We start from the raw sequence: 18,531 nt of genomic DNA on the forward strand, positions 1-18,531 counted from the left end.
CACCTTAGGAAACCCAACCCTGCTGGTTGGTGACGCAACTAGCATTATAGGAAAAATAAAGATTCATTGTGCATTTGGCAAGAAGAAAGGAAAAAAAGTTTTTTGACATCATTTTATTTAACGTTCAAGTAATGTAATAGTAGTCAAGGCACAGTATCAACCAACAGGACAAAACATAAAAAATAAAGCACTTCAGTAAAAGGAGGAGCTTATGTAGTGTCAGTTTTGTAAATGCAATTAAATCTGAATTAACTTGGAGCTGAGGCATATTCACTAAACACCTATTTAACAGAATATTCCCAACAATTTTGTTATTTTTTGTTCTATGTATTTCTTTTTACACTAAACTCTTCTCATATTATTATTTATCAAGGCAACCAGACTGGACAGTGAACAACAAAAAGGCATTTATCACAGCAGCTGGGTATGAGGAAGAAAAATGAACGTTCTTCTGACCTTTTCATTCCCTCCTGCTTTTTTATTTTTTTTTTAGTGCAGATGCAAACGTGTGCAAAGGGGCTTTCACTTGTGAAAACCCCGAAAGGAAGTAAACTGGTTACGTCCCGGTCAGTGTTTTAGGCACTTGAGACACACTTGGCACGTTTCCCTCACACCTGGTTCAATGCTGCTCTCTCAACAGCAGCCTTTGTGCATAACTCATGCTACATTCTTTGGTATTCTGAAGCCTCATGGTGCCCTAAGTGTATGTAATTGTCCTTGATAAAGACATCAGGAGTCACTATCAGTACCATGGATTAGTGAAGTTTTGTGCACTTAAAAGAAGGGGGAAAATCTGCTGTTAAGCGCATCATGTTTCTTGCTCAAAAGATGAATCGCCAAGTCTCATGCTGCTTCCATTATGTCTTCAACAATGGCTGTCTCCCGCTCCCCCAGCTCACTGGTGAGATCACGAGGTTGTGAGTTTTGAGGGTCCAGCAGCTCCAGGGGTTCCTCCGACACCAGCACCATGGTGGCAGCTGTGGAGTAGGAGGTCGTCGTCTTCCCTCGCTTCCCCCTCTCTCCGTGCCTCCTTTTACGGCAGCAGATGCAGTGCAGGCAGTCGTGGACGTTGTGCTTGAAGAGGCGTCTGCAAGGGTGGCAGAACTGGTAGAAAAGGAGCATGAAGAGCACGGCCAGGCTGTAGCAGATCAGCAGCTGGACGGCCAGCAACGGGGCGCACACGTACTCGTAGAAGTCCGACTTGAAGAAGTACCAAAGTGTGATGAGGAGGAGGTTCTCAACGAAGCGCCCGACGTAGTACATGGCCAGTCGATCCCAGCGCTGCTTGATCTCGATCAGCTCTCGATGGCTTAGGTCAAGCTGCACCGCCGACCAGCAGAAGACATTGATGCAGGCGTACAGCAATGTGAACATGCACAGCACCACTACGGTGTCCAGCTTAGTAAAGTTTTTCTCCACACCCTCAGTCAGTGAACCTTTCCTGGCCCAGAACTCAACCCAGGGGAGGAAGAAGAAGAAAAGCAGATTAACCATGCCGACAAGGGTAACCCAGTAAGTGAGAGCCGTGCTGAAGAGAACCAGAGCAGTGACGCGGGTAGCGATCTCCAGGCCTCTCCACACAATCATGCACAAGTAAGCTGCAGGGCGCAGCCGCACTTTGTAGTCGTCAAATCTGATCTGGATTGCCAGAACGCTGCACACAAGAGCCCCGTATATGACGGAGATCAGCGCGATGACCATCAGAGTCACTGTGAACACAGACACAAGTCATCTGTTAGACAAACATCCACAGCAACACTAAACCAATCAAAAAGATCTCACTTTAAATGGCATAGAACATATCACACAGGAGGGTTCAAAAGCCTGAGACCACTCATGTTTGCATGTAAATCTACAAATAATCTGAATAACTCTGACAATTAATCCTTGATTTTACACCATTTCTAAACGCATTAGGTGTTTCAGATGTGGTTTTGATCTATTCAGAGTAAATCAACAGGCACCCACCTGTTATAAATAGTTATAAATATGGTTGCGCTTCAAGTTTCAAGTGGAATCGTGATAGTGTTATCAGAACTAAGTTAAAGAGATGGTTGGTAGCCATGAGATTTTTTTTTTTTAACTCAGAATGAATCCTCATCATACCTGGAGGAGGTGGACTGAGATTTAATCTGCCATCAATTTACAATAGTTTTAACTTCTGTGCCCAAGAGTTTCAGTCCCATTCACACCTTGAGACAGGAGCCTCTATCTGTTGTTAGGGCACCATTCATAGGGCAAGAGGACAGGGACAAACAGTCCCCCCTCAACAACAGGTAAGTATCTAACCATTAATTGAAACTAGCTGCACCAGTTTCTGCTTGTTTAAACAACAAGCAAGTTTCTGATGGGTTACCCACAGAGTTTCCCATTCAAACCTCAGACTTCCCACCAGTCCCCCAGAACTGAAGCTACTTGGATGAGTGGTGAAACGTCTTCTCAAAAAAAAAAAAAAGGAAAAAAAACCTCTACAAGTCCAGTTGCCATTTTTTAAACACTTTTTGGATATTTCTCCGATAACACTTTTCACTAACATTGCAGAGCTTATGAGCACCACAGTGATGCAGCAGTTTGCCCAGTCATAGCAAGAACGTGGATTCAAACCTGCTGGAGAGCTGGTCCTTATTATAATCTCAGTGTGCCTGAGGTGGTGATTTTAAACTGGCTGTGAGTGTGAATTGTTGTTTTTCTCTTGGTGCGTTAACCCTGTCCTAGACTGATAACATTTGCAAATTGTACCCTGCAAATCACCCAATGTCAGCTGAGGTACGGTACAGCCCCCTATGACCTTCACAGGGTTAGTGGTAAAACCAATAGACGTTGAGCTGATAATAAAAATAAAATTTACAATTGTTACTAATAGAAAACAGAACTCTCTGTGTTAGCCCTGTGATAGACGGGCGACCTGTCCAGGGTGTACCCCGCCTCTCGCCCAGTGACAGCTGGGATAGGCTCCAGCCCCCCCACAACCCTTCGCAGGGCAAGCGGTTACAGAAGATGAATGAATGAATGAATTGGTGAGTATGTTCATGAATGATCTCAGATTTAACTGTTGTTAATGTTAAGTCTAATATGATGAAAATGATATCCCTGAATAGAAAATTAAATATAAAACCTTTGAAAGAAAAATTATTTTGAAGAATTGAATGCTAAATAATCAGCTCCTTTCAAGCACTCATATTCTACAAACACCGACCACAGCTGCAGATTGGCAGAAGGAGGGATAATGTTAGAAATCTGACCAAGTTTTAAACACATTGGTCAGGAGATATATCACTAAGGAAGCCCCATAATGTTTCCTTCTAGTGCCATTATCAGAGCAAACTAACACGCTGAACTATGATGGGAACATGGTAAATACTTCACCTTGTTAAGCTCAGGTGTAAGTACAGCTGCTAGAAAGGCTGCTAACTCTTTTCTCTGCTAAAGTTTGCTGTTTGATATTATACACAGCTCTTCCTGTTTCCTCAAAGGTTATTTTAAAATCTTCCAACTTTATTTTAGTGCAATTACACATACTTAGAGTGGACTTTTACACTATTAAAGAGCTGCCAACCTTCGTCATTTTTTAATTGTTAACTTTTTTTTAAGATACCCATACACTGGAAGAGCAGATTGAACCATGATCCCCCAGTGATTCTTACTTCTTGCATGGAAGCTGTATTTCTCCTGGATAGTGGCGTACAGTTGGAGAGTCAGTTGAGGCGTGGAGCCCAGGAAAGCCTGGATGACGGCGGTACGTTTGAAGGCGTTCCTGTGCATGGCCAGAATGCGCTCTGATTGTCCGATTTCCCACTCCATGGGTGTCCCCTGTCCCTTCTTCAGGCTGATCTTTCTGGAGATGGTGACGTAAGGCTCCTCCTTTCTACCTGCCTTGAAATAGATGACCAAGGCCTCAACGCACCTGAGGAAATGAGAGAAGAGGGAGTGAGGTTGAGCTAATATTTTCCCACCAACAGAGGGCAGTGTAATGTTATGTTTAAGTTACAGGAAACCATGATGGGAGGTGTAGGCGTCTGTGTTGAAACATCAGCATTGATCAAGAGAGCGTGACCACGTAAAGACAACAGAGGCTGTTAGGCAAACACATGAGAAAAGAATCAGATGCTAGTGGCTGCAGTTTGATTTTAGTTTAAGAACTTAAATCTGACATTAGGTACAGTGACAAAACTCATTTCATGTAATAAAGAGATGCTTCTTTGCAAATCACAGCTCGACACACACAATGTAATGAAGCTCCAGCAGAGGGCAGTCAGAAAACACGGCTCCCTGAGGCATGAACCGACCCACTGAAAATTTCAGGGCGTGGCAACGTTTGCAAGGTAAATGCTCTCTATGGTCGGTCAGAAGGGAAATCAACACCACCCATGAAGAGAAAAACAGGTTTTACACTGAACGGGGTTTCCGTAAGATGTGCACACTGCTCGCTTTAAAGAAAGCATCTGACAAATTTAACAAATGTTGTAAATGAAAAACCTAAAATGTAAAAATTCAAATGTTTTTGAAGCAAATGTCCCCAAATCTTTTCACAACAGACACTCAAGCTGGCACAGGAAAGTACCAAAACTAGAAGTACAAGTTTTGTACTTGTCAAAATGTCAACATTGCAGTCCTTGTATAATATTTAACTAAACGCAAACGTGTTTCACATCTGTATTCAGCTCACAACGCCCAGCACTCTCAGGGCCCCTGCTGCAGCACTAAATCTCACATCACTGTGCTGGAATGTCTTTTCTGTTCTGCTTCTAGTAGGGAAACTGTAACGTGGGACAACTTCCACACTGTTCCCTAAACTGTGTTTGACCCAGACTGGCAAGAGAAATCTTGTCGTTATTCACAAGAAGCCTCTTATCTTCACACACATTATTTTATTCTTCATGCCTCCACGGGCAGTTGGGGGACATTCAGCTTTAGTAATAGAGAAGGCACAAAAACCTGATTTACTGATATCCTTTTCTTGGAAATCTGACAGCATAGTGTACTCAGGATGCAGGATGATGGTACTGAACTCCAGCCAACGTGCACTTAGGAGACCGTGTAACGACGGCAAGGCAGACTGAATTACACTAAGGGAAGGAATAAAGAAACAGCACGACAGATGAACGCATTAGCCAAGAGGATCAATATGCTGACTTCCAAGGCAGCATCTTATGGATTTATAAAAAAGGAAAATACAGGCTGCTGCCCTGTATTTGCAGTCCAAACATGCAATCTGTTCCTGCGGTGTTGGGAACATCAGCATGGTGTTACAAATACCACACAAAAGAAGAGGAACTGCCTTTCAAAAGAAACATCTAGAATTACTCATAATCGCTGCCTATACACAGCATTCAGGAAATTCAACAGCTCTTTAGCAAGACCTGTTTTGGCTGCTTGGGATCTTATCAAGCTCACTGGCATGGCTTTTCTAACACATGACGTTAAAGCTGTGCATGCTGAGACTGGTCCAAACCGACACAGTAATTATGCAGTTTGCGTCTTTGTTTTCTGAGAAGTCAAACAAGTCAAGACAAAGTTCGCCTCAAAGCAGACAACCATCCATACAGATTTTATTTTGACTGTGTGGATCCTGTCACATTATTTTCATAAGACTCTAGCACAACTAAAAATAGCATATACATGTAGTTATCTGTAACCGTTATGAGTTGAAATTCCTCCTTTGATGCAAGATATGGTATGTTTGCAGCCACAAGATCAGCAATTACACCATCCCCAAGTTACACAGGAAGCCTCCCATCTGAGGCAAGAAGGAGCAGAGGTGATTTGTTCAGAGTCACAGAGAAAAGAAAAAGAAGAGCTGGAAATGAAAAAGAAGAACAGATCAGACTGATCTGCATTACTCCTGCATTAGAAGCTGTGATGTAACAGATGATAACAACAATAAGCGTTTACATTAGAGATGCAGCCAGCATGTTTGCACTCAAGATTGCTGCTGTTTCAAATCACTGGCTTGACCTGAGCACTCCTAGATGTTGGTGTACAGGATCAAAAGGAAGTTGACTGATAGGGCTGCTTTTAGTTCAAAGCTGCTCACATTTTTCTGCAGCACCGTCAGACTTATCTGTTCTTCTATGTGGTCTATCTGATGTACTCTCACTGCTTCAAAAGTTTGGGCTCAAGTTGAAAACAAAAAGTAAAATTTGCTCATCTTTTCCCCTACTTACAAACTTGACAATAAAATATTTTTATCATATTTGTTCTCTGACATCTTCTGCACATAAAATCTCAGTGGTTAGCTAATGCAAACATGTAATTAGGTAGTTTGTGCTTGATTTGAACAGTTTTTCTTTTGTACTTTACAGAGAATAAAGCTATTTATTCAGTTCAGTATCAGCATAATGCTTCTTCCGGTGCATCTACACTTGCCATTGCAGCAGCGTAGTGATATACAGATAATGTCTCTGTTATCATCTACTAGAAGCACTAATTCCTTCCTGCTGCAGTTGTGTTTCCTCTTTTGCTTCAATTTACACCAGTTTGTCTAATTATTTCCTCCCTATTTACTGACACTAAATATTGCTACATGTTACTGCAGGCTAGAAATTACGGATGATGTTTTGAAATCTCTCTGGGCATACTGTACATGTGATTAATCATGAGATAACTCGAGGGCGGCTCTTGAACGCTCCTCCAACACCTTACTTTCAGTAGGAGGAAGTTGATGTTTACAGCGTGTCCAATCCCACTAAACTGGACACATCCGAGGCCCTATCTCTTTGTCTTCAGAGTCCCTCGAGAATGAAACCACCCACCAGACACATATCAATAAATCTGCCACCACTACTGCACGTTTCTCACAGCCAAACAAATGTGGTGGAATCATGAATGCACCCTTGATACAGGACTTCTAAGGACATCACTGTTGTGGAACACTACATGCAGACTAAAACTGTTCCACCGTGCAGAGCTGCAGGTGGTCTATCTGACTCATTCATTTGGATTTTATCTCAAATGTGTCAATAAATATTTATATACCCATGACCTTGGTCCAGTTACAGCGGGAATTGTAAAACTGAGGGTTGCCATGTCATGTTACACTAACCTGATTTGTGAAGCTCTTTGAGCTAAAATAGCAGAACAGGTAAAGCAGGAACTGCATGAGCCTTGAATTCTTTTAGTTTACACAATGATGGATTTCAAAGGAAACCATTGGCTCAGGGTCGAAGATAAGATCATTTGTTGTCCTATTAATAGTGTTACGAGGTCTGAGTGGGATTTTTCTTTTTCCTTGGTTCTTTATTTATAAATCAACTCCATCAAATTATTGCAAAAGGTGTTGAAATATATTATAATTTAGATAAGCTGGGCCATAAATCAAACCCTTCACATCCCTTTTAGCCACACTCTCTTCTGCAAAACAGTCCCTCTATTGTATCAGACCCACAGCTGAAGACAACTTTCTTGCCCAATAAAAGAACACACCCTTCAACGAACTCTTACAATTCACAACAGCACTACTGGGCCCTCTACTCAACAAATCAAAGTTCAGAGGCAGAAGGAGTGTAGGAAGCGTAGGTTTAAGCAAGAGTCCCCACCTACATCGTCTTAAATGAGTCACGGTTCGACAAACAGGTACCATGGCTGTAGCGCGGAACGACAAACAGAACTCCTCCCAAAAAACTGAGCTGACATTTTAAAAGTTAGGATAGCCTTGTTCCTTTTTTCCATGAATAAAATCAAGAAGTATTAGTTCTATAAACCTTTTCTGACAACATATACAACCCCTTTTTGCAACCTCTCTCCTCTGGGTGATACAATCAGGCCTGATCAGCTGTCCTTATCCTGAAATGAGGTCATACAACTGAGTGGAGTCGTCATTTTTAACTTGTGTTACTGGAGCAAATACCAGCTGGGCAGAGTCATTTGACAGAGTGATTTCAGTTGTCTAGACCGACCAGAATGGTTCAGAGTTGGCGTCCCCACAGTCATGTGGATTTCGAATTAAAGGAAGATAAGGGATATTTAGAGGAAACAGCAGTTGGTTTTGAATGTTTCACGATGTGGGAGGTTGTCATGTGTAGTCAGCGATCCATGCTCGTCATAGTTCACATGCCTTCCATCTGGAGTGTGATTCAGTGACCAAATGCCCAATGTGTAATTTTTATTCAGAGCAAAAAAAAACAAAAAACAAAACAGTTTCAACCAAAATGATCCTGATGCTTTGATGGTAAAGGATGTTACACTGGTGAACATAAAGGCTGCAGCTATTTTATTATTGATTAATCAGAAGATTATTTATTCCAATCTTTAATGTAAGACATGAAGGAAAAATCAAAAAAATTAAATTGTATTGTTTGTCCAGAATATTGAAACCCCATTTTAAGATGAAATTGATAATTACCTTAACAACTGAGAATTGCACTCAGTTGTCAAATAACTGGGTACAGATCTGACCTTTTATGGTGGCTATGGCCTGCAAAATGAAAACACTGTTGAATCAACAGCTCTCTCACTTACTTTAAACTAATGCTGAATACCAGAACCTTCATGAAGCTATGATTTAGTCCAGGACTGTTTCATTAGAATGCATTTGTTACTAGTGTACCCAGTGAACTGGCAAGTGAGTGTATGTCACTGAGCCAAAGCAAAACAAAACTTGACGTCATAACATTCATGAAGGTTGGATTCTCACATTGCTGTCATCTTAGTTTTAGCAACTAAACTGAAAGCTAATTGGACATTTCTGTTGACTGACCATTCGATCAGTCGTTTTAGCTTTAGTCAGAATGCAACACTTAAAAAAAACAACAACTCCATATTGTTGAACTACTTCAGCATCACGTCAGCTCTTAAAGATGACTGCAGGGCTTTAATGCACTCTGCACAGATCGTCCATTTGTGTCCCACTATCTGTCCTACACCATTAGTGGAAAGCAGAAGCTCTGCTCAGACATACGGCAGCAAATAATTTACTTTCATCCTTTATTTAATGTGCAAGTTATTTTCCTACTTCATTTTTTCTAACACATAAGAAAATAGAGATCATTTACATTTTCCCATACCAACAGATAAGAGGTTTATTATAGTTAAATTCTCACCTAAATGTTGCAGCTATGCTCATGTCCAATATAATAAGATGATGTTAGTGCATGTTAGTGATATATTAAAATGTGATTGCTAATTTACAAATGGAAAGAGAAACTTTCATGTTCAGTCAGATAGACAAAGGAGTGAAAAGGAACCAAAATGATTCATGAGTTTTTTTATAGAAACGTTTTGCATAAAGTAAGTCACTGATTTTCATCTGATAACTTACGCCCCCCCAACCCGATCCTGACCTACCTGATGACAGGGCCGAGCAGCAGCAGGTGCAGAAAGAGGACCAGGGGCCGATCCCTGCCCAGGTCTCTGTGAATGAAGGTTAGGGTCAGCTGAATGAGCACGGCGGGCACCAGCATGAAGGTGATGGTGAAGCCCATCCAGATGACATCCTCCGACTTGTGGTACATGCTGCTGAGCACGGCGGCTGTGATAAACTCTGCTAAGTAGAGGACGGTGGCCAGCAGGACGCTGAGCGGAGGACGGCTCCGGACCTGCCAGTGTGACCCCGACACCACCGTCATGACCCCGTTCCTCTCAGGGCACTGCTCCGTGTCCATGCTCTCCCTCTCCTCCTGCTCCTCTGTGGTCACCTCCAACATATTAAAGCGTTTGAAACGACCTTAATGTGAACTCCAAAAACATCACTTTTTGTGAATACTTCATCTGATCCGCCGTCTCTCCCAACTTTCCCCCCAAGTTGATCATCACTGGCGTCTCATCGTATTTAACTTCATTATTCGGCTGAGCCAAAGCTGCACTGCAGGCTCACACGCCGCAGGGTTTATAATCTTGTCTGACTTCAAGGCTGCCGTACGTGGCGTTGTCGTCCCGTGTGGGGGGATTTCAGAGGAAAACACCTCACCGTCTGTACGTCGCGCTGCACCGTCAGTCAGTGTGAAGGATCGGCAGAGTTCAGCCTTGTCAGTCGGTTCAACAGAAACTCCAGCAAGGCGACCATCGTCCAAACTCAAAGGTGATCTAAATCTTCGGTAAGTTCCTGTTTCAAACACAAAGAAGAGTCCGACTACGATCTGTAGGGGAGATTTGGGTGTCTCCGTCTCATCGACACCCTTTAGCGACTGCTGTCAGGTCGCGTTTTTTCCAGTCTTCGGGTAACAGCGTCAGCGTCAAATCACGCAGAATCAAACCGGAAGTGATGGGCGGCCTTTTCAAAATAAACAAAACAGTTAGAGTTAGACTCGAGAGAAAAAAAACTGTTGGAACTATGCAAATATACTCACCTAAACATACTCTAAAAACCTGAAAAACGAGAGCACAGTGTTTGTTATGCTAAATATGTGAACAAATACACTATAATAGGCTATCTATCTATCTATCTATCTATCTATCTATCTACAAGACAAAAAATAGGAATGAATACGACTTAAATCAACAAAATCAACACATTTTCTACTTTGCAAATGTTCTAAATTGCCAGCACTGAAACACTGAATAGAAATTGGAGAAAAACTATGCACAATATAACTGTAGGGATAAAAGGGGATTAAAAACAATGGAAGAAAAAGAAATATGTATAGAAAGAGTGAATTGAGGTGTATTAGAGAGGTTATAGTTATTACCCAATAGGGTTAGTTTTAAGCAGCTCTTCGTGTGGTATGTTTCAAATTTAGATTCAGACTCAGAAAAATTTTATTTGTCCCCGGGGGATCAATTTAAGGCACAAGTGAGCAGCATGATGTGTAAGAACAAGACACTTTTAAAGGAATAAAAAAAACAAAATAGACACATAAATACAAACTATATACAAAAAAGAAAAAAATATGACATAAATGTATTAACTATCCAAAACTGTCCATGGAGGATGCAAACATGACTGTAAGAGTAAAGTGAATGAAGTGTAAATGTAAACAGAAATTACAGGGATTATATATTTACATGTTATTGCAGAGGTAGTATGGGTAATAAATATAATTAAAAAATAAAAATAAAAATAAGATACTTAGGAAAAAAACAGTGGTGTAGTGGAGGAGTGTCCATGGGCTGTTGCAAAGTCAGTGACTAATGCTATTACTGGTAGAGGAGGATGACAAAGTTAAATAAACACAGAGGCTTCTGTGTTCATCTAAACCAACATACTAAATACCACTGAGAGAAATGTATTGGATATGTAATGAGAGGCCATGTTTTTGTGCCTCCTTCTATAGGGACTTCCTTCTCTCTAATTGCTGCTTATACGGAGAGAAATGTGAGACAATACAGTGAGAAACACACTGTATGTTTATCACATACAGTATCTGTCTGATCCAAATGGCAATACTGTAGAGGGCGAGCACAGAGAGATCAGTTTCTCCAACACTTCCATTTTTAGTTTCCACCAGCAGGGTGGACTTGGCCTTGTTATAGCGACCTGCAGGTCTGAGAGTGGAGCTGCCACACGAACAGGTGCAGCTAACGCACACACACCGTATCAGCTATTAAAACTTCACTAATTTTATTCAGTTCACACACATTTCTACATTACTATTTGATAGAGCACATCCGCATTAGAGTGTTTTTTGTGAGACAAGTGAACAGAATGAATTGCACAATTGCTCAACTACTTATGCAAACAGGTGTTAGCCTATCTAATTGTAAGGTGCATGAGAAGGGCACCAGCTGTCGTGGAATACCAAACATTTCTACTGGAAAACTTCTAAACTAGTGGATGACATTTTTCTGCAGCTGCAAAAGAACAAAAGGAGTTGTTCAGTGTTTGGACACAGCTCGTCCCAAACATGACAAACTCTTCCAACCTAATCAGATCTCCTCTAAGGTCAAGTGACATGAGCTGGACGTTTTGAAGCAGCTCGACACAGTGTATGAAGGCTTGTCATTACTAATGCATGTGTTTGTTGAAGCAGCGGTGTGGGTCATTGACTTCAGACCAGACAGGCTGTGTGATCTGTGGAGCCCTGAGGAAGTGGAATACAAAAACGTCATTACACAGCACCAAGCCCTCCCCTGTACGCTGTATTACCAACCAGTCGGGTCACAGAAAGGGTACACTGCTGGTCTATTTTAAATCCTTCACTACAAACTCAAATAAACCACGTGTCCTATCTTTGTTTTGAACTATTTGAAAGCCGACCAACAGCTATTTAAAGGTGTGCATAAGTCATACTGTCCTACCCCAAAATAACCCTGTTTTATACACATAACTATAAATTGTTAGTTTTGGATACACTGGTAGGCAGATTTGTTTTTACATGTAAACATAGTGAGAAACTAGCATTTTCCTCCTTTTCACAGTGTTTATGCAAGGTCAAGTTAGCCGTCTACAAGCTGTAACTAAATATTTATCACACAGACATGACTGGCTTCCATCTTGTTATCTAAATCTAGGAATAATGTTTAATGTTGAGCAAAACATTAACAGTCAATACTAATAAAATACTTGTTAGGTTAAAGTGGAAAGCAGAGACTGCAAAATCAGCAGTTGGGGGGGGGGGGGGGGGGTTCTGCAAAATCAGCATGGGGGGGTTTCTCTGAAATATGTTTGCAATGTTGCCAACAGGAGCAGAAGGGGAGTGGCGCCCAACTGCTGCTGTTTTAGCAGTGTGTGTGTGTGTGTGTGTGTGTGTGTGTGTGTGTGTGTGTGTGTGTCAGCTGACGCAGGGCTGTGGTCAGTCTGGAGGAGTTTACTCAGCAGAGGAGGGCAGTGCCTCATTGGACATTGGTTTAATGACATAATGAGATAAAGCCTGCACAGAAACCACTGCTCCGAGTCTCTGAAAGATGCCACTAAACAGTCATATGTCTATGATTTACTGGAGAAATCTGTTTCACTCAATGTAACTGTTTAGATAAAATAATTATTACTGTAGTTTGGTTGGTATAGAGTTTGCAAATACGCTTCAGCAAAGCTTGTTCAGTGAAAAGTAAATTGAGACTTACTGTAGCTTCAGGGGAAACATCTTATCTTGTCAGGGACTAAAACATATAGACAATGCATTAATTACAGCAACTATATGAGGCAAAGCAGCCACTGGCAGTGAAAATAGATCCTGTGAATATGAGGCCATCTAGTGGCCAGTGTTACACTACAGAACGTATTGGGCAGGCTTAGTTATTGTATTAACACCATTATGTAATAATGTTGAGTTGATCCTTCTTTAGACAGATAAAGGTTTAAAGCTCATCTCCCTCTCTTTCTTAAATAAAATGTGGCATTGTAGATTAACTTTCCTAATCTCTTTTCACCTGAAATATAATCACATCACATCTTATTTCTTTCTCTTAATTATCCACACTGGTTGTGTGTGTATTTAAATTAAAGAGACACAAAACAAGCAAATTAGGCTAAATGTTGTTAACAAGACATCCCATAATAAAATAAAGAGACATATAACATACACTGCATGATATACATACAACACATACAACACTGTTATTTGTGATATTATCATCTTGCCACATCTAATCAAATAAAACGTAACAAAACATGGGGCTGCTGTATAAAAACCTTGAGTTCCAGCTATACTTGTAAACAAGAACACTGTGCTGTGACACTGCAGGACCATATAATGGCATCATCTCTAAAACTGTACATCTCAAATCTGTTCAAAAGCTCTGCATGCTTCCACTTTCTGCCATCAACAAGCAAAGGAGATCACTGCACGTCACAGATCACACCACCCAACACATTTAGGTTTCCTGTACGGATATATGCACCTTCCTTTGGTCGCGTTAAAGAAGAACCACGTCATCCAATGGGACTGGCATTTAGCTCAGAGAACTCTAGGATTGGATGAAATGCCAGAACAACATCTCTCGCGCTGCGCCTCCCACATGGGCTGACCAAAGGCTTAGTGTGAGCCTGATTAGTTCTGTAGCAGATGGGTACAAGATGTTAGTAGAGACGCGCACCCAAACATATGAATGGACATAGACTTACTTCTGTAAGTATTTCTCTAATATCTTGTTCAACCTTTAAATTCTAAAAGTTTTACATGCTTTTAAAATGCTTTGTTTTGATCCACCCATGTGTCATGTTTACCGATCTGAAATATTAGTAAAACTGTGTCTTTTAGCAGAAAGTACAAATGAATAAACTGTTGGTCTCCTGTAGGTTTACTGTTTCCATCAAAAGCTTTTCAAAGCCATTATAACTCAGATTATCTATTTTTATTGCATTGCACAAAAAGTTTTGCAATTTTACTGAGTATTTGTTGTCTTTAATATCATTGACTGAGATTATTATTGTTTTAAGGTTGATCACTAATATCAGTTGACCTATACATTTCTTAACAGCAGTGTGGCATGTTTCTCATTGGTCAAATGTTTTAATGATACAGAAAAATACACGATTGCTTTTAGTAAAACAGTACAAAATATACAAACATTGATTCAGTGCAGCATTACTGTAATAGCTTAGTTTGTCAAAACCTTTATTTCAGTTTTTTATTTTATACTATTTTAATTGTACAAGCTAGGGTACTCTGTATTTCATTTATTTTACTTTATTTATGCTTTTTAATATCAAAAAACATTTAGAAGCCACTTGGATGAGTGGTGAAATGTCTTTAAAACCCAACAAGTCCAGTGGCCTTTGCTTGACCTCTGATTTTTGGACTTATAGTGTTCGAAAAAAAAAAGGTGATTTCAGATGCCCTATGCATATAATTCTGATGACCTCTTCTACAATCAAAAATGTGGCTTCAGCTATTTAACAATAATGTAAAAGTGGGCCATTCTAAACTGGCTTTAGCAGATTACAGAGCCCGAACAGATGCACTGGACAAAGACCTAGAAGATCTGTCAGTGTTTTTTTAGCACATGGCCAGACTACCTCAGACACACCTGCTGCATGTGTACTGCGTAACTAATGCGACTACTCATAGTTCCCATGACACGGAGGGAAGCTTTCACAGGGGAGGGCCTTACGCACATCATCAGGCCCATACAAGAAAATATTAAAACTAGCTACAGTGAAAAAAAAATTGTATTTGTTTTTAGAGCAACTACAAAATAAATTGATTAATAACTGATCCAAGAAAAAGCAGAAAGAAAAAAATAGATTACAGCTAATTTAACTTTTGGCAGTGAACATTTTCTGGTGACCATCTGTGAATGTCACCTAAATCCACAGGAGTCAGACTCAAAGCATCTTTGTGTGGCCATGACCTCAGGTGACTCAACTGAATTAAGATTTACCATCTGTTTTGTAGATACCAGTTCCAGAGAAGATGGTGGCCACTGTGCACACCTTCCTCACCCCAAGTAAACATGTTCAACCTGATGAGCAACTGCTGCACCTGGGTCTCCAAAATTCAGGAGCCAATCAGGTACAAATACATACGTTGAAAAAGATGGGAGCGAAATGAAATGATGCTGTTTAATCAGTTAAATCCCAAACTTTGGCAATAGCGACCACAATGAAAGCGTGATCAAATGAAATCCTAATATTGTTGAGTGCAGACATTTTCTCTAATTTACTGACTTTTAATATGTTTGTGTAAAATGAATTTGTAGTTAATTTATCATTGTTTAGGCTATGTTGTGTTACTTTGGTTCAAGGTACTTACTTTTTTACAGGAAGGTGACCATTCTTGTGGTTGGTCTTGACAAAGCGGGAAAAACGTCCTCCATCAAAGGGATGTTAAGAGGTAATGTACTGGTGACCTTAAGAGTGATTTACCTGAAGAGTTTATAGCAGAAATAAAACAAATGAGTCACCTGTTTTCTTCCTGCAGTCCCCCATGGTGTGGAAGCAGGTCCCACTCATGGCTGCATCAGAAATGAGCTGAGAGTGGAGAACTACCTGGTCACACTGCTGGATGTCGGAGGATCAGCAGAGTCACGGGGATCCTGGAGGGACCTCTGCGGAGAGGCCCATGGGATCATCTTTGTGGTGGACTCCAGTGACAGGCAGAGGATAAAGGAGGTGAAGGAAGTTCTCGCTGACCTGCTGAAGCAACCGAGAGTGGCAGGAAAGCCCATTCTGGTGTAATTACACTCAGCTTTATTTGCAGTACAAACAGTGCTCTCTGGTGGCAGACGAGCAAACATTTAGAAATAATTCACAGGACAATTGTGATAGTTGTAATCTTCTTTTCAGGTTGGCTAACAAACAGGATAAGATGAATGCTTTGCTGGGAGGTGAACTGATTGAGATTCTGTCTCTAGAGAAGCTGGTCAACCAGAGCCGCTCTCTGTGCCATATTGTGAGTATTATTCAAAATTCCATAAATGAAGAACTTATTTTGATGCTGAAAGGAAATATGGAGGGCAGAAAAAACAGCAGAACACAATTGCAGAGATGCTGGTGGACAGACACTGACCTTTTTTGTTTAAACTCAGGAGCCTTGTTCAGCCTTAATGGACCTAAGACGTTGGTCAGACAGAAAGACTCTGCGAGGCCTTCGCTGGCTGCTGCGTGCTGTCTGTCTGGATTATCCAGAACTCTGTACTCGTGTAGCCCAGGACAGCAAGAGGCCTCTGGAGCCAAGAGAGAAAGAGAAAAATGGAAAGACAGAGAAAGTACGCAGAAAATCTAAGGTCGAACGGTAAGAGACATGTTTAAATTCAGAGAATTCTCAATCAAATATTGCACAGCCCAGTGTCAACTTCAGCAAGAAAGAGTTGTTAATTTGACTTTACATTTTTAGTCAAATATTTTCTCACCCCAGAATGCGATCCAGCAAGTCAGACCTACGTCAGGTTCATCGGCCCAAAGACAAAGAAAAGAAGACAAAGGGAGAAGGGAAGCTGCAACCCATTCGTAACATGCTGCAAAAGGTCAGTGACGCATCTGGCAACCAATGCAACAAATAGTTCAGTCATAAATTTTACAATTATCACAAAGATAATAATGCTTAATGATTTGATGATTATAGATAAATAGTGTGTTTGAAATTATGTCTGCCTTAGTGTTATTGTTCCACGGTGATTATTTGTTGGCATAAATGTTTTTAAATCAGTATTTTTAAAATTAAATTCTTGCTGGAGTTGTTACTATTATTTTCATTATGGATTAACTGCATTTAGTTCTGATTAATTTCATGATTAATCCATTATTCAAGTGGTCCATAAAATATTAGACAACATTAAAAAAAAGGTCCATCTTGACTTTGCATAACCCAAGAAAGCAACCTAATTTTTTTGTGTTAACGAATAGTCTAAAGCTTAAAAAATCTTTAACTGCATCTGAGCCTCTTTCTGACAATAATAGTTATGTTCATCTGTTTGTATTTAAGTTATCTTTGTTATCTTATTCATATATTTCCTAAAGTTTGTCATAACTGTGAAGGCATCTTTGATTATGAGCGTCCCAGTAAATAAAAGTTTCTTCTCAGGAGACCACACTGAAAAAGAAGCTGAAATCTAAGAAGAAGAAGAAGGCCGTTAAGGTCAACAAAGGTGAAAAACATGAAGAAGGAGCCAACGATGAGGAGGAGGAAGAGGAGGGTGATGGAAACGAAGGAGAGCAAGAAAATTCTGGTCACAGAGACAGAGCCAGCAGTGCCCTGATTCCTCAGAGAAAAGGCAAACTGAAACGCAAAACCAAGGTGAAAGAGGAGACTCTGAGTGCGGCAGAATCACCCGAACATGACGAGAAGCCACTGAAAGGTTGTCAGAAGTAATTAATTGACTACGTTTGTTTGATTGTTAGCTGTTTTAAAATGAAATCTAATCTAATGTTTAGATTAGATGTCTAAATCTAATGTATTCTCTCAGGTCCAGCTAAAGGGGAAAGGCGGAAGAAGAAGAAAGTAGTGAAAGTCAAAAGAAAAAACAAGATCAACACAGAGGGGACACCTCAAGCCGTTTATCAGCCTGTGGACCTTTCTGCAACCTTTGGTGAGCCTCATCCTCTTCTTCCACCCACCAATCAAATTCAGTAACACTGTGGACTCTGAAATGATGAAATCACGGCCTTAATTTAAAAAGATGACCCTGTCTCCTGATAGATCTTTACCGAAAAGCAATACTGGCTCTGAAGGAACGTCAGGATCAGGGGCAGTGAGAGTGAGTCCTGGTTGTGTCCTGCCACCTGAGTGTGAGGACGTGGTCCACAGCAGTAGCATACCACACACTACACAACTCTACACACATCTATTTCTAGATCACTTCCTTTACAGTAGACGCATTACCTGATCCCTGAACCTTTGGAGTGAAACTGCAGATTCCAATGTGTAGTGAAGGGCAGGCCTGAATAATGAAAAAATACTATTAATCATATAAAACTTCAAAAATACTACTAATTGAAGATGAACTTGTATTCTTGGCCAAAATGTTAAATGGGATTGTGTTTGTATTAATTTGTGCAGATCTGAATGTAAGGGAAACATGTTTTTTGAAGTGTATCCTTTTTTTTTATGATTGTTAGAAATTTTTCACGCAACGAGTAGTGTGCTGGGAATAGTATGGGATATTTCTGAAATAATAAAACTGTATAATAAACATTTTGTCTCTATATTTGCATGTCTCATGTCTTTAAAATGCAATAGCAGTAGCAAGTGTTGTTGAAAGATTTGTTTGTTGTCGACT

At 40.5% G+C, this 18,531-nt stretch overlaps 2 protein-coding genes across 2 annotated transcripts; one reads left to right on the forward strand and one right to left on the reverse strand.

The window, feature by feature from the left end:
* Positions 1–103: 103 nt before the first annotated feature.
* xkrx (XK related X-linked) lies at positions 104–10,235 on the reverse strand. The gene is made up of 3 exons (XM_084549327.1): positions 9,283–10,235; positions 3,645–3,904; positions 104–1,709 (listed from the first exon to the last, which is right to left on the reverse strand). The coding sequence occupies exons 1-3, from the start codon at positions 9,639–9,641 to the stop codon at positions 844–846; spliced, it is 1,485 nt and encodes a 494-aa protein (XP_084405453.1). The 5' UTR covers positions 9,642–10,235; the 3' UTR covers positions 104–843.
* A 3,685-nt stretch (positions 10,236–13,920) lies between these two features.
* Positions 13,921–18,347, forward strand: arl13a (ADP-ribosylation factor-like 13A; the record flags this gene model as incomplete). The annotated part of the gene is made up of 10 exons (XM_084550582.1): positions 13,921–13,940; positions 15,210–15,326; positions 15,577–15,647; positions 15,735–15,987; positions 16,100–16,205; positions 16,342–16,547; positions 16,671–16,779; positions 17,337–17,610; positions 17,725–17,841; positions 17,952–18,347. 10 exons carry the CDS (start codon positions 13,921–13,923, stop codon positions 18,005–18,007), a joined length of 1,329 nt encoding a protein of 442 aa, XP_084406708.1. The 3' UTR covers positions 18,008–18,347.
* Positions 18,348–18,531: the final 184 nt, after the last annotated feature.

The sequence above is a fragment of the Chelon labrosus genome (assembly GCF_963514085.1).
Source record: "Chelon labrosus genome assembly, chromosome: 8".
Classification (NCBI taxonomy): domain Eukaryota; kingdom Metazoa; phylum Chordata; class Actinopteri; order Mugiliformes; family Mugilidae; genus Chelon; species Chelon labrosus.

Excerpts from the sequence above, each read along its gene's own strand:
- xkrx (XM_084549327.1), bottom strand. The coding sequence starts at position 9,641 with ATGTTGGAGGTGACCACAGAGGAGCAGGAGGAGAGGGAGAGCATGGAC. Across the intron at positions 3,905-9,282 it reads CTGCTCGGCCCTGTCATCAG|GTGCGTTGAGGCCTTGGTCA; the intron begins GTAGGTCAGGAT and ends TCATTTCCTCAG. Across the intron at positions 1,710-3,644 it reads ATACAGCTTCCATGCAAGAA|TGACTCTGATGGTCATCGCG; the intron begins GTAAGAATCACT and ends CTGTGTTCACAG.